At 43.7% G+C, this 12,380-nt stretch overlaps 1 protein-coding gene across 1 annotated transcript; it reads left to right on the forward strand.

Annotated features, from left to right (window-relative positions):
• The first annotated feature begins 1,860 nt into the window (after positions 1-1,860).
• Positions 1,861-11,566, forward strand: LOC106652682. The gene is made up of 6 exons (XM_014371777.2): positions 1,861-2,139; positions 8,746-9,086; positions 9,181-9,291; positions 9,365-9,490; positions 9,569-10,325; positions 10,418-11,566. The coding sequence occupies exons 1-6, from the start codon at positions 2,119-2,121 to the stop codon at positions 10,523-10,525; spliced, it is 1,464 nt and encodes a 487-aa protein (XP_014227263.2). The 5' UTR covers positions 1,861-2,118; the 3' UTR covers positions 10,526-11,566.
• Positions 11,567-12,380: the final 814 nt, after the last annotated feature.

Below are 12,380 nucleotides of genomic sequence, written 5' to 3' on the forward strand. Positions count from 1 at the left end.
TGAAATCACTCGCAACGGCCGATACTGTCTTTCGGAGATGACTCTGCGACGTCGATACGGATACTAAATCGAACGACTGAACGGCTCGAAATCGACGATCGACGTATCGCACGACACAAAACTCCAATTTTGTCGCTTTCAAAACATCATACAAAGTCCGATATTATTTCGAAAAATTGTTGAAAGCACAGGTATAATTTATTTATATCAATCGAAAGAAAACATTATTTTTCACTAATAAAAGAGAATTTTAAATTTAAACATCCATAAATCCTTAACTAAAAACACAATAAAAAACACATTCTCCGCAAAAAATTAATCACATCTAGTCAACGAAAATTCACGCTTTGTAGAAATAAAACGAGAAAGCCACAATTTCTCAAACGAAAAAAAGTATAACACTTTAAATAATCGACGAATACCTATAAATTTCTAATGCTCTTTACATGACCAAGCCCTGAACATATTTTCAAGTTCATCGCGCGAAAATATCGTGACACAAGCCCACATTTTATACACAATCTCGTTCACTTTTCCTGAATAGCAGGGCAACCCACACAAAAGCTTATTTTTTCTAATACATATTGCACGTAACGCGCAGACAACGTTCTCATTTTGCGAGGTGCGATGATCCAGAAAACGATGCAGGTATTTTCTTTTTCATTCTCGATCGACTTCATTTACAAAAATTTGGTCGTCTCTCAAACATCGAACGCCGAATTTACGTTTAATCGATGCGTAAATTCGACCATCCAAGTCTAGCGACTGTACGCGATACATAGATCCTGGAACGGTCGAGTGTCAAAGTAGCTAACGAAGATCGATAATCATCGCGCTTTAACGCAGCGTATGTAGGTGACGGAACGATGCATTATCGTTGCATTGTTTTGATTTACAGTTACGAGCCGCGCGGAGACCGCGTACAGTTATTGGAGCAGGCGTATATACATTTTACATCGCGTTACATGTATATCTGCACTCGGCGCTTCCTAAAGTGTCGCGAGGAAAAATTCGAGCTCCGATCGGCGCTTAACATCGGTTAGAGAATCGGCAATTTTCCAAGACGCATCCGCATCGATCGTTCGACCGAAATGCATACGAGCATATACACACGAAATTATTCTCGCGGCTGCAGTGCGCGCGAGTCTTACGTTGAAAAAAAAATACAGCTACATTTGCAATCGGTTATGTCACGCGCACTGCCCGTCCGTCGCCGTATTATAACTATATACATACACATGCGTTACGGCACTTTTACGCGTATACGTCGCGAGTGTCATTGAACTTTACGATGTTTGTTATTTTTTTTCTTTCTTCCTGCCTTCTTGACAACCGATTTTTTAATTTTATCGACACGATTGTATATATCTTCCGCGCGTCGTCAAAGATCCACGACACACATCGCGCGGCCGACGTCGAATCGATTCTTGGTCAAGGTCATCGAGCCACGATCATCGGAGTGCGCGCGAAGTCTCCGCATCATGTATATCGATATACGCGTGTGCGCGCGTAGGTATGTACGGACGAGGAATGATGCGTGCCGTTATTTATCGGGGCGCGCGAAGAAGAAGACGCGATGCGGTTACCCATGCCGTGCACGCTCGTTCGTACCTATATATTATAGCTACCATATATACGTGCCGTAAAAAGAGGGAGTTTGACGTGTGCCGCGGCTCTCTCTCTCTCTCTCTCTCTCTCTTTAGTGGCATATAGCGCTTGGCGGCAAGAGCACACGTACACGCACACGAGTACGTGTATTTTCTTACATACATACGTATACGCGAGCGTACGTACGCTTCTCGGCTCTCGTGTACCTGTATGTAGCGGCGTTCAGTTATCGTCCGACCGCGCACCCCGAAGCACACCTCGCGCTCGTAATATTATCGGTATTCGTTTTAGTGCACGCGCGTACACACCCTCGATTTGTTTTTCGACAACAAGAAAAAAAAACAAAAAAAACAGGACAAAGAGACGGATATATTTTTGTCATCGTTTTTCCGCTTTCGGGGGTCAACCCAAAAAGTTGACGGTTATTTTGAGTCTTCGTGTTTTCGTTCGTCCGTGCGTCGGAATTGTGTGGGTCGACAACGACGAGAGACGCTCCGCCGATCCGACACCATGGAGTTTCGTACCTTCGTCGTGAGTATATTTGTGTGCTTTCGTTATCGTTTCGTCGAATTTCGATCGGTTCGAGATTTGAAAAAAATAAATAAATAAATAAATAAAAGAGCGCGACTCTCGACTTGCCGATTTTCGAAACCGATTCATCGCGATATGCCTCGAGGAGAATTTTCATCAATTTTTCTCGCGCTACATAACTCCACGCAGCAGTAGCAGCAGCAGTAAATTAAAAATTAAATTTCTCTCTCGGTGGTGGTAGCAGGCGCGCATATATACATCATAGGAAAGTTGACTTGGCCCCCGCGCGAGTTAAAACGTAATGTTTACACATCGAAGCGAACACACACACACACACACACATACTCACAGTCGTCGCGTCTTCCGGTATATGTACTACATAATACGCGCGGATCGGCGATGCATAATATCGCGAGCGTACATATCGATTTAAATAATATATGAATGCGCGTGTACGATGCCACGCACGAGAGCCGAACAGTTCGGCTTTTATTAACTGTCATAATGTGGCGATGATCGTTGGGTATGTTTCAGAAATTACGGGACACGTCGCGCGCATCGCCGATCCGCGATGTTTGTGTCGGTGTATATTAGTATACGCACACAGACACACACAATACGTCTTATCATACTGCATACGTGTGAGCGTGTATATGAGTTTGCGCGTATATACACACAACGGCTCGTTTTGCAAAACCGGTTTTTCATGGGTCATCGTCTCTCTCTCTCTCTCTCTCTCTCTCTCTCTCTCTCTTGGCAGCCGTAACTGTAACGCGCTTATGATCGCGATGCTGTATAATGGTTTGCACACCGACACACGCCACGAGGAATTTTACCGGCTTTTCCGTGCACGCGCGAGCGCGCGTGGATCTTTTCCCGCGAATCGGTATATATTCTCGATACATGTACACGAGATCATGCAGATTCTCAAGTAGGTTAAGAGGCACTGCTCCGACAGAGACGGTATAGAGGCCGCGAATTTAGGACTGCGTCTGCGTCGAGGACTCTCGAAAAAAAAGCGTTTGGATATACACCGCAATTGGCAGCTACTATTATAAAACACGCGTAACGCGCTTATCGTGACTCGGCGACTTTGTATGCGGAGAAAAATTACGAGCTCATTATTCGAATCGTTTTACGTAATGATAATAAATCGGTAACGCGGTTCGATCCCTACCCTCCCCCCGCGAGCTCGCGATTAAAACCCAAAACGATCTCGTTGCGGTGTTGATAGAGAGAGAGAGAAAAAAACGACTGGTTATAATTGAAAATTAGCACGTTGATTGAGAAAATGGCAGATATATGGATTTCTGTCATTATAGGCGTTGAAATTACGCAGAGGAGAAAGTCGCTCGCTGCGGCACAAAGCCGGAAAACAAATGTGCATAAGAGAGAGAGAGAGAGAGACTTTGACACTGTCGTTGGGTAATATAAAAATCCATTCGGCGAGTGGAATATGGACAAATTGCTGGAGTTATTTTTCTTTCTCTGCGTTAGATTTTTGGAGTGTAATGAAGAAAAAATGAACATCCATCGAATTCGATCTCATAATCTCTAATTATCTCGCGCGACGATGATCCACCCACGGAGCAAAACGTTTCACCTGTCGTTGGACGCGAGAGAAAAAAACCATCTGCTGTTTTCTTTTTCTGCTATCGCTCGATCTCAGATTTTTTTCTCTCTCCTCACTCTCGGCTCGCGCGACGTTATTAGAAGCTCACGAAACGCGGTCAAAATTATAAACTCGAGGTGAAAATGTCCCGATTTGAGTTCCCCGAAAACTCGTGAATTATGCATATCATATATATATACGTCGGACTGCAGCGGACGCGCTACACACACAACACAACGTTCTCGATTTTGTTTTTCGATTCGGGCCGCTGGATTATACATGTATAATAGACTGTCCGTTATTTCCCGAATTGCTCCAATCCTCGCTCTCACCCCTTGAAAGTTCATCATTTGGCTCACAATGAAAGAAAATCACTGTCCGACCGCGATTAATTAACTCTAGATAGTGCCACACGCGTCAGCTTTTTTCCCATTTAAATAACATGGGAAAATTTAAAAAAAATGTAAATTGAAGTTTTAAACCACTTAAAATCGCTAAACCTTGGGTTTAGCGACGGTTTTCACTTCCTGGTACACCCATAATGAGTAACCAATACTTACGGGAACCCTCCGAAAAGAATTTTGGATTTTGCACACACGATATACTCAAAAAATGAAGAAAAACAGCATGTTGGCGTGGTTTTTCGATATTTTACAGCAAAACTAAGCATGAACGATCATTTTAAATATATTCACGTCAAAGTTGAGATCAAGACCTTTAATTTGAGGGTAATAAAACCTATTTACGTTCATTAGAACCAAAGTTACAGGCGTTTGAAGTTTCATTGAAAAATCAGGTATCGATTCTCGTCCGGCCGCCCAAACGCGCGACTCGCGGCTCGCTGTAATCGCAACTCGTACAAATGACCATGTAATTAAACTAGAAAAATAATTAAAAATATGATTTTTATGCGTTTTTTTCTCAGCTTTCACGTGGTGTAGTCGGATTTTTCGATAATTTACTCGTTCACTAGGAAAAATAGGAAATAAATGTTCAAGTCCATTTTTTCGTACGAAAATGAAAATTATCGAAAAATCCGACTACACCACGTGAAAGCTGAGAAAAAAACGCATAAAAATCATATTTTTAATTATTTTTCTAGTTTAATTACATGGTCATTTGTACGAGTTGCGATTACAGCGAGCCGCGAGTCGCGCGTTTGGGCGGCCGGACGAGAATCGATACCTGATTTTTCAATGAAACTTCAAACGCCTGTAACTTTGGTTCTAATGAACGTAAATAGGTTTTATTACCCTCAAATTAAAGGTCTTGATCTCAACTTTGACGTGAATATATTTAAAATGATCGTTCATGCTTAGTTTTGCTGTAAAATATCGAAAAACCACGCCAACATGCTGTTTTTCTTCATTTTTTGAGTATATCGTGTGTGCAAAATCCAAAATTCTTTTCGGAGGGTTCCCGTAAGTATTGGTTACTCATTATGGGTGTACCAGGAAGTGAAAACCGTCGCTAAACCCAAGGTTTAGCGATTTTAAGTGGTTTAAAACTTCAATTTACATTTTTTTTAAATTTTCCCATGTTATTTAAATGGGAAAAAATCTGACGCGTGTGGCACTATCTAGAGTTAATTAATCGCTGTCAGACAGTGATTTTCTTTCATTGTGAGCCAAATGATGAACTTTCAAGGGGTGAGAGCGAGGATTGGAGCAATTCGGGAAATAACGGACAGTCTAATGTATAATGGCTTAGAACGCAAAGTATATCTCGGCGCGCAGATGCACAGGATTTATACACGGGTGTTATAACGTGACACAGAAGCGGCAGCAGCAGCAGCAGCTGACCCAGTTGCTTACATATAGGTGCCTACGTACGAACGAGGTTTTACAGTCAAACAATGAAAAAATACGTATATGCACGCAAAAATAGAAATAAAATAAAAACGAAAAAACAGACGAGGTCTCTTCGGCCGCGCGGTATAGGCCGATATACATTATTCGAAGTAGGCCGCGCGCGCATTATATTGCATACGATTACGAGAGACGAAAGAGAAGGATAAAAAAAAAGATGCAAGCGCAGCAGCGAGGCCTATGCGCGATACTTATATATACCTCTTTTCGGAATAATAATGGTCGTCGATTAGAAATGGAAGTGTAAAATTCGTCGTTACGATCTGCCTATATAGTCCCCGCGCGTTTATCCTCGGCGACTCTCTCGCGCGCGCGCGCAGAGAAAGAGAGACTATAATATTTACGCGTTTTCTCTCGCTCGAGTGTCGTTTTGCGCCGCGGGGAAAAATTTTTTTCCAACCGACAATACCAAGGAGAGTACACGAGCCCGTAGATATATGGAAAAATCCGCAGACTCGTCACTATTCGTAATACTTTTTCGATACCGCACAACAATTAGAAATAAAATATCGTCGTATCGATCATCTAAGCATAATTACTTTTCCTATTAGAAAACTATTATTACACGAGAATCGTCCTGACTTTTTCAACGATGGTACGTACAGTTCGGCCCGTATACGATCCAATGGTATCCCATTTTCGCGGGTGCTTGGCATCATTAAAAAAGTTACTCACATTATCATCTCGCGCGGATTTTCTCGTATATTATACCTATATGCACATTGCAATCCGCAGGCACGCAGGCGCGAGCTCGTGCTCGGCATTCCGAAATATCTCATTTTACTTTGTACATATATAAGCGATGCTCGAACAATAGGTGCCTGCGTTTACGAGTGCAAATTCTGTTGCTGCTTTTTTTTTCTTCTCGTTATAATTATTATTATCCGCGCGTACGCGATGCATTATACATATGCGTATCTCGTGTGCGCATACCTTCGCGCGACTTCGTGCTAAAAAGAGCTCTTACTCACACACACGTGTGGATGTATGTAGCAGTGGTATAAGTAGTGTAAGTTGTACGTTTGGACCGGGGATATATAATATACCGTTAACGATTGCCAGCGCTAACGGGGTATCCGCCGCGCACACACGCCACGAGTCTTTCCTTTCAGTCTTCTCTCTCTCTCTCTGTCTTTTCCACACTGACTGGCATCGACTGTATATGTATGTAATGTGTACCATTGGGCCCCCGATGTTTACGACGCATCGCCTCGACTTACGTCATTTTACGAGCGGTCGAGAAAGAAACGACGACGACGACGAGCGGAGAGAAAAAAAAATGTAATGTAACGTAACGTTCGAAAACGTGCTCGTGCATATACGCATACTGCACATACCTGCGTCGAGTTTTGTTGTACTTCTCAAAATATATACACGCGCATCGGGGTACAGCTGAAAAAGTTCAAAGTCGAGCCCTATATAAGTTGCACGAGCTATATATTACGGAGCTCTGACCCGATTTTCATCGCGATGACCGACGGAGAGAGGAGAGATTATCATTATGCCGCCCACGAGAAGACAATTGAAAATGTTTGAATGCGGCTCGGGGCTCGTCCGTAGGCGCTGAGATTTAACGGTATCAAAAAGATCGGTATAGCGAGCCCGTAAATCGCTATGTTTTTTTTCATTCTTTATTTAGTCTGTTTATGATGACGAAAAATCGGCAGCATTGAGTAACAACAATCAAGAAACTTAAACCCTGCAATTACAAATATTCTCATCGACATCGGGCACTTTTATCAGCAACCGACAAGCAGATATCGTACAAATTTTCGTTGGTGAATCGACCGTCGACGATCGAGTCGCAGCACACGATCGGCAATCGTCGGCGCGCAATCGGATCAGATCGTGCAGCTTTTTCAATTCTTACACGAACTCTTCGTCGCGATACCAAGGTGTCAGGTCGCGTCGATGATCCGATTGTTTCTCCGGTCTCTCGAACAGCTCGTGCCTGGTGAAAAATCTCTTCTCTCGAGCTGCTCGACGACGGCCAACGCGCCCGAGGCCAGTCTCAATTTCTTGACGTCGTCGGCCTTGGTAAACGTATCGTCGAGGTGGATCTTCAACGTCGGGAAAACGAAGCTCGCGAGATCGGCGCCGCCGTGCGACTCAAGAGTACGTCGACGACGTCCGGCATGATATTCGACACAAATTGACCTCGAATCTGTCGTAGATTTCGAACAGGTCGCGAATAATGACGTTCTTGAGAGCGAAATTTCCTCGAGCCACGTGATGCAGCGGTGTGGTGCGCAGTAACGATGGCCTGTCGTCTTCGTCGACTTCGGGCTGGTCTTTGTAGCCGCAACGAGCCACGAATTGGATGATCTCTTGGCTCGAGGAGCCGCTGTACCTCAGATTCTCTATGAGAAATTAGTCCATCTCTTTCGGCTGAAAAATGTCTCGAAGATCGGGAAGTTGGCCCTGCCAACTTCTGATCAATGGATCGAGTCTACGGAGAAGTTGAAATCTCTCGGCTTCGATCTCCCAATTCACCTTCACTCGTAAACCCTTCAATTGTTCCAAGCTCGAAGGTCCGCTACCCGCGCGAAAAATTGCTTTGGGTTTGGACGCGAACATCGTTTCGCGCGCTCGATATTACCCAAACGCACAGTATTTTGGGCTATAACGAGAGATAATATTTTTCACTTTTTGACACGAGACTCACTGACTGCAGTCGACGGGATATTCCACTGTTTACACGCTGCGACGTCGTAACGGTAATGGACACGCACGTATAACAAGATACTTAACTTACCGCAATGCTCTCTTTTGTTTTGCCTCCGCGCGCAGGCGAATCGGTGAAGTGACCAGTAGCGACGACTGAAAAATGCGCGACCTATGCGCGGCGATGGAGTTGCGAAATTCTGTCCATTGAAAAGCAGCGCACCGATAGTAGCCACTATTATATTTTATTTATTCTTAATGTGCGAGAATGACAATAATAATAATTCATCGCGCGTAATTTGGATGGCTGATTTTGAGAACATCATAAGTTGGATGCGACTTTTATTTGTTAAATCCTCTCAACAACTGCGATTCTTGCTTTTGATAATTTAGTTTTGCGCCTCGTGTAGTACCTATATCGCAATCATAAGCCCAAATTATCAATTAATTTTCTCCCCCCAGATGATCCTGCTGTTCGCGGCCTGTCTCGCGGAGGACGCGGATCACGTCAAGGGCGGCGGCAACAGCATCAATAACCCGACGACGACGACGGCGACGTCGCCGGACGAGCCCCCGGAGGGCTACTACGCGTTCGTCGAGTCGCCGAACGCCGAGCCGCCCAAGGTCAGGCCGCCGCCCTACGCCAACAGCGACAAGGAGTGCCACGATACGACGACGGCCAACAACAAGCAGGCAGGCGGCAAGGGCTTCGTCTCGGTGCACAACATCTGCGGCGATCTCAACAAGGGCTTCATACCCAAGAACCCGATGAATCACAAGTTCGGCGAGCAGTCATATCCTTTGTGAGTACTTGCAACAGAGTGTGATTATATATATATTTTTTATATCATACGATGCTAATTTCTTGATTGATTTTTTTTCGATTATCAAACACAGTGAGTTGATAAAGAATCACACGTTGAAGTTCTTGAGCAAGGCCCTGCCGATCCTCAAAGCCGACGACTCGCTGCCCAAAGTCGCCAAGGTTCAACCCTTCTCGCAAAATTCGTAAGTTTATCGATTGATATATAATTTATAGTATAAAGAGCCGGGCGTTCACGAATATCGTGTCTTCTTGCAGAGTCGATACCGACCAGAAGCGCAGCATCAGACGTAAAAAGAGATCCACCAGCCCTACGGCCGCCACCGCCGAGTCCAGCGACACGACTCGAAGCGCCCGAAAGTTCTGCGAAAACGGCGGTGGAGTGTAAGAATTTAAAAACAAACGAATCAATTATACCCAACGTTGATGCAACGAAAATTAACGATGATAATCGTCCCGCAGAGTCTGCATGCTGTACAAAGCCATCCAAGGCGAGCCACTGTCCCAACCGGCGGCCGAGCGTCGCGACGATCCGCCCTCGATTTCCTCCGGCGCTCCCAATCTCGAGTACAGACAGCGAACGCCCAGCAGCGTCGGTGGCGGCGGTGCCAGCAGCAACGTCATCGTCGACGGCGGCGGCAAGAGCGAGTACACCGGGCCCCCGACACCCTGCCCGGCCAAGGTCGAGTACGCCACGCCCGTCTTCGCCAAGAATTACCAGGGCGTCTGGCGCTACGTCGTGCAGATCCCGTACGAGGGCTACTTCACGCAGACCATCGAGGTGACGCGCTGCATGCAGTCCCGCTGCCACTATCTGGACGGCGGCTGTCTGTCGTCGCCGCGCTGGACCTCGCTGCTCGTCGCCGAGATCTTCTATCCGGACACCTTCCTCGAGGAGAGCGGAATCGGTAACGGGGTCGTGATGGCTGGAAACGGAGTCAACGGCGGTGGAAGTGGACAACAGCAGCAACAACAGCAGCAGGGCAGCAACAACGGACGATTCCCCGGGCCGAGGGATCCGGTGGCCGGCTCGCCGCCGCCCGTGCACGACTTCCAGAATTACCAGCAGTACCTGCAGAAGCGAGCCGGCGAGAGCGAGGGTCGCAGCAGCGGTGGCGGTTCTTCGTCCTCCTCCTCCTCCTCATCGTCCTCGTCGTCCTCGTCCTCGTCGCCGGCTGGACATCACTGCGACGGCGTGGACGACATGGGCTGCTTCCAGGTATAGCACATACAGCTATTTATAGCACGCGGCAACGATTTTTTTTTTTTTTCGTTCTCACCGTAATACATTACACTTCGATGGTTTTGCAGGTCCGACTCTACTACGACTGGTTCTTGGTGCCCGGTAGCTGCAAGTGCTGGCGACCCGATTACTTTAACCGTTACGTGCGCCGCAGCAATCCTAGCTCGGATCTTTGAATCATGCATGCGGGCGAGCACACACACTCGAGCCGGCATCGTAAATAGCACGAGCACGTGTGTGTGTGTATGCAGTATGTGTGTGGCTTTGACGTTTCGATCTCGATCAGTATATGATATATGTACGACACGCGTTTTATTTAAATATTTATCGATACCGACACGGAGCAATAGAGGAGGCCAACGACTGTGTGAGGATGCGATGATGAAAAATACTCATTGATGAACGATTGTATTTATATTTGTGTTTAAGTAGTGCAGTATATGGACGTTAGTTTGTTTTTTTAACTATATCGCGAACGATAAATTTGACAAAAATAGTAACGATGTAGGGATGAAATCCTCAAGTCTAACAGTTAAATCACATCTCTTCGCAGCTCTGAAAAGATTCACCTGTCCGGAAAAATTCAAGAAATTTCTTATCACAGCTGCGAAGAGATGTGATTTAACTGTTAGACTTGGGAATTTCATCTGCGTGAATTACAAATCTGCTTTGTGCCACCTGGCGGCGACGCGTCTCACTATACTTCGCGTACATCGACGTATAGTCCAAGTTCTTCCGTTCGACGACTGACCTTTTGATAAATATTTACGTATCTAATATAAATACGATAAAGAAATTCTGTTCCTCGTGGAGGCGGCGATGTTTTTTTTTTCTTTTTGTGCTGATTTCGATTTTTCAATACTACAATGGACAAAGAAATTCCACGGCGAACAGACGATTACATTATAATATATAGTAATAAGGCGATTTCACTACAAGAAGAAAAAAGTTTTTGCTATCTATATGCGATAATTATATAATTTAAAAAAGCTCTATAATTAATTAATCACTTCTTTCTTCTTTATTTCCATAATATATGTCTAACTTATTTTGTAGATAAAATTCCTCGCGCAGATATAGTTCATTACCGTCAACGTAATAGAATGTGGTGCGCGGGAATGTAATAGCTCGACTTTTAGCTGTAGCCTATAGATATCTTAGAAAATATATCGCAAGAAAATCGATGCAAGTTGTAAAAAAATTTATTTTCAATTCTTTATTATACACACGAGTTCGTAAACGAATTAGTGACTTTTTGACGATTGTACATAAAATAAATGATGTTATTATCGTAATATCGTAAATATTATTATAAAGTAACTTATTGAGATATACTAAAAATATTTAATAAAAAATATTCGATTAATAAATGATTCTGCTTTTACAGTACCCTTTAATTTTTACAACGTATACCTTTTCTTTTTTGTTATTGTTCAGATTATGTTGACTTATGATGATTGGTCGCAAAAACGAAGCTAATTTTTAATTAATTTATTTAAGGGATATAGAAAATCTAAAACAATTAATGACATCAGATATTAAAAAGTACCAACCTGCAGCCAAGCAAATATGTTATGTACCCAACTCCAGAAATAATCCTCTAAATAATTTTTCGCACGGAAACGCAGCAGAAAGCTTAAAATTATAATATAAAAAACTTATTATTATCACTTGCTCTAGCGACCAATGTAATTATATATGAAAAAAATTTAATTTTCAAGGGAACATCCCCATAACAAATGGTAAAAAATATCAATTTATGAATTTTGTTTTCTTTGAAAACTATAAATTTCATTCATTCTTAGCATTTTAGGTATTTTTCTTACATATTAAACTGCAATATAAATGTATGTGGGTCTCAAAACCCATTTTGATTTTCTGTAGACGTAACTCGCTAAAATCCTCGTTTTAGCTCTTGCCAACGGTTGAGAGAAAACTACAAGTCCGATCCTCACGTTAAATGTCTTATTATTCGTTACAACTTTCTTTAGAGAACAAATATCAAAAAAATTGATATTTTTAATTCTTACG

This window comes from Trichogramma pretiosum, unplaced genomic scaffold, assembly GCF_000599845.2.
Source record: "Trichogramma pretiosum strain Unisexual culture from Peru unplaced genomic scaffold, Tpre_2.0 scaffold155, whole genome shotgun sequence".
Lineage (NCBI taxonomy): Eukaryota > Metazoa > Arthropoda > Insecta > Hymenoptera > Trichogrammatidae > Trichogramma > Trichogramma pretiosum.

Excerpts from the sequence above, each read along its gene's own strand:
- LOC106652682 (XM_014371777.2), top strand. The coding sequence starts at position 2,119 with ATGGAGTTTCGTACCTTCGTC. Across the intron at positions 2,140-8,745 it reads TGGAGTTTCGTACCTTCGTC|ATGATCCTGCTGTTCGCGGC; the intron begins GTGAGTATATTT and ends TTCTCCCCCCAG. Across the intron at positions 9,292-9,364 it reads CAACCCTTCTCGCAAAATTC|AGTCGATACCGACCAGAAGC; the intron begins GTAAGTTTATCG and ends GTCTTCTTGCAG.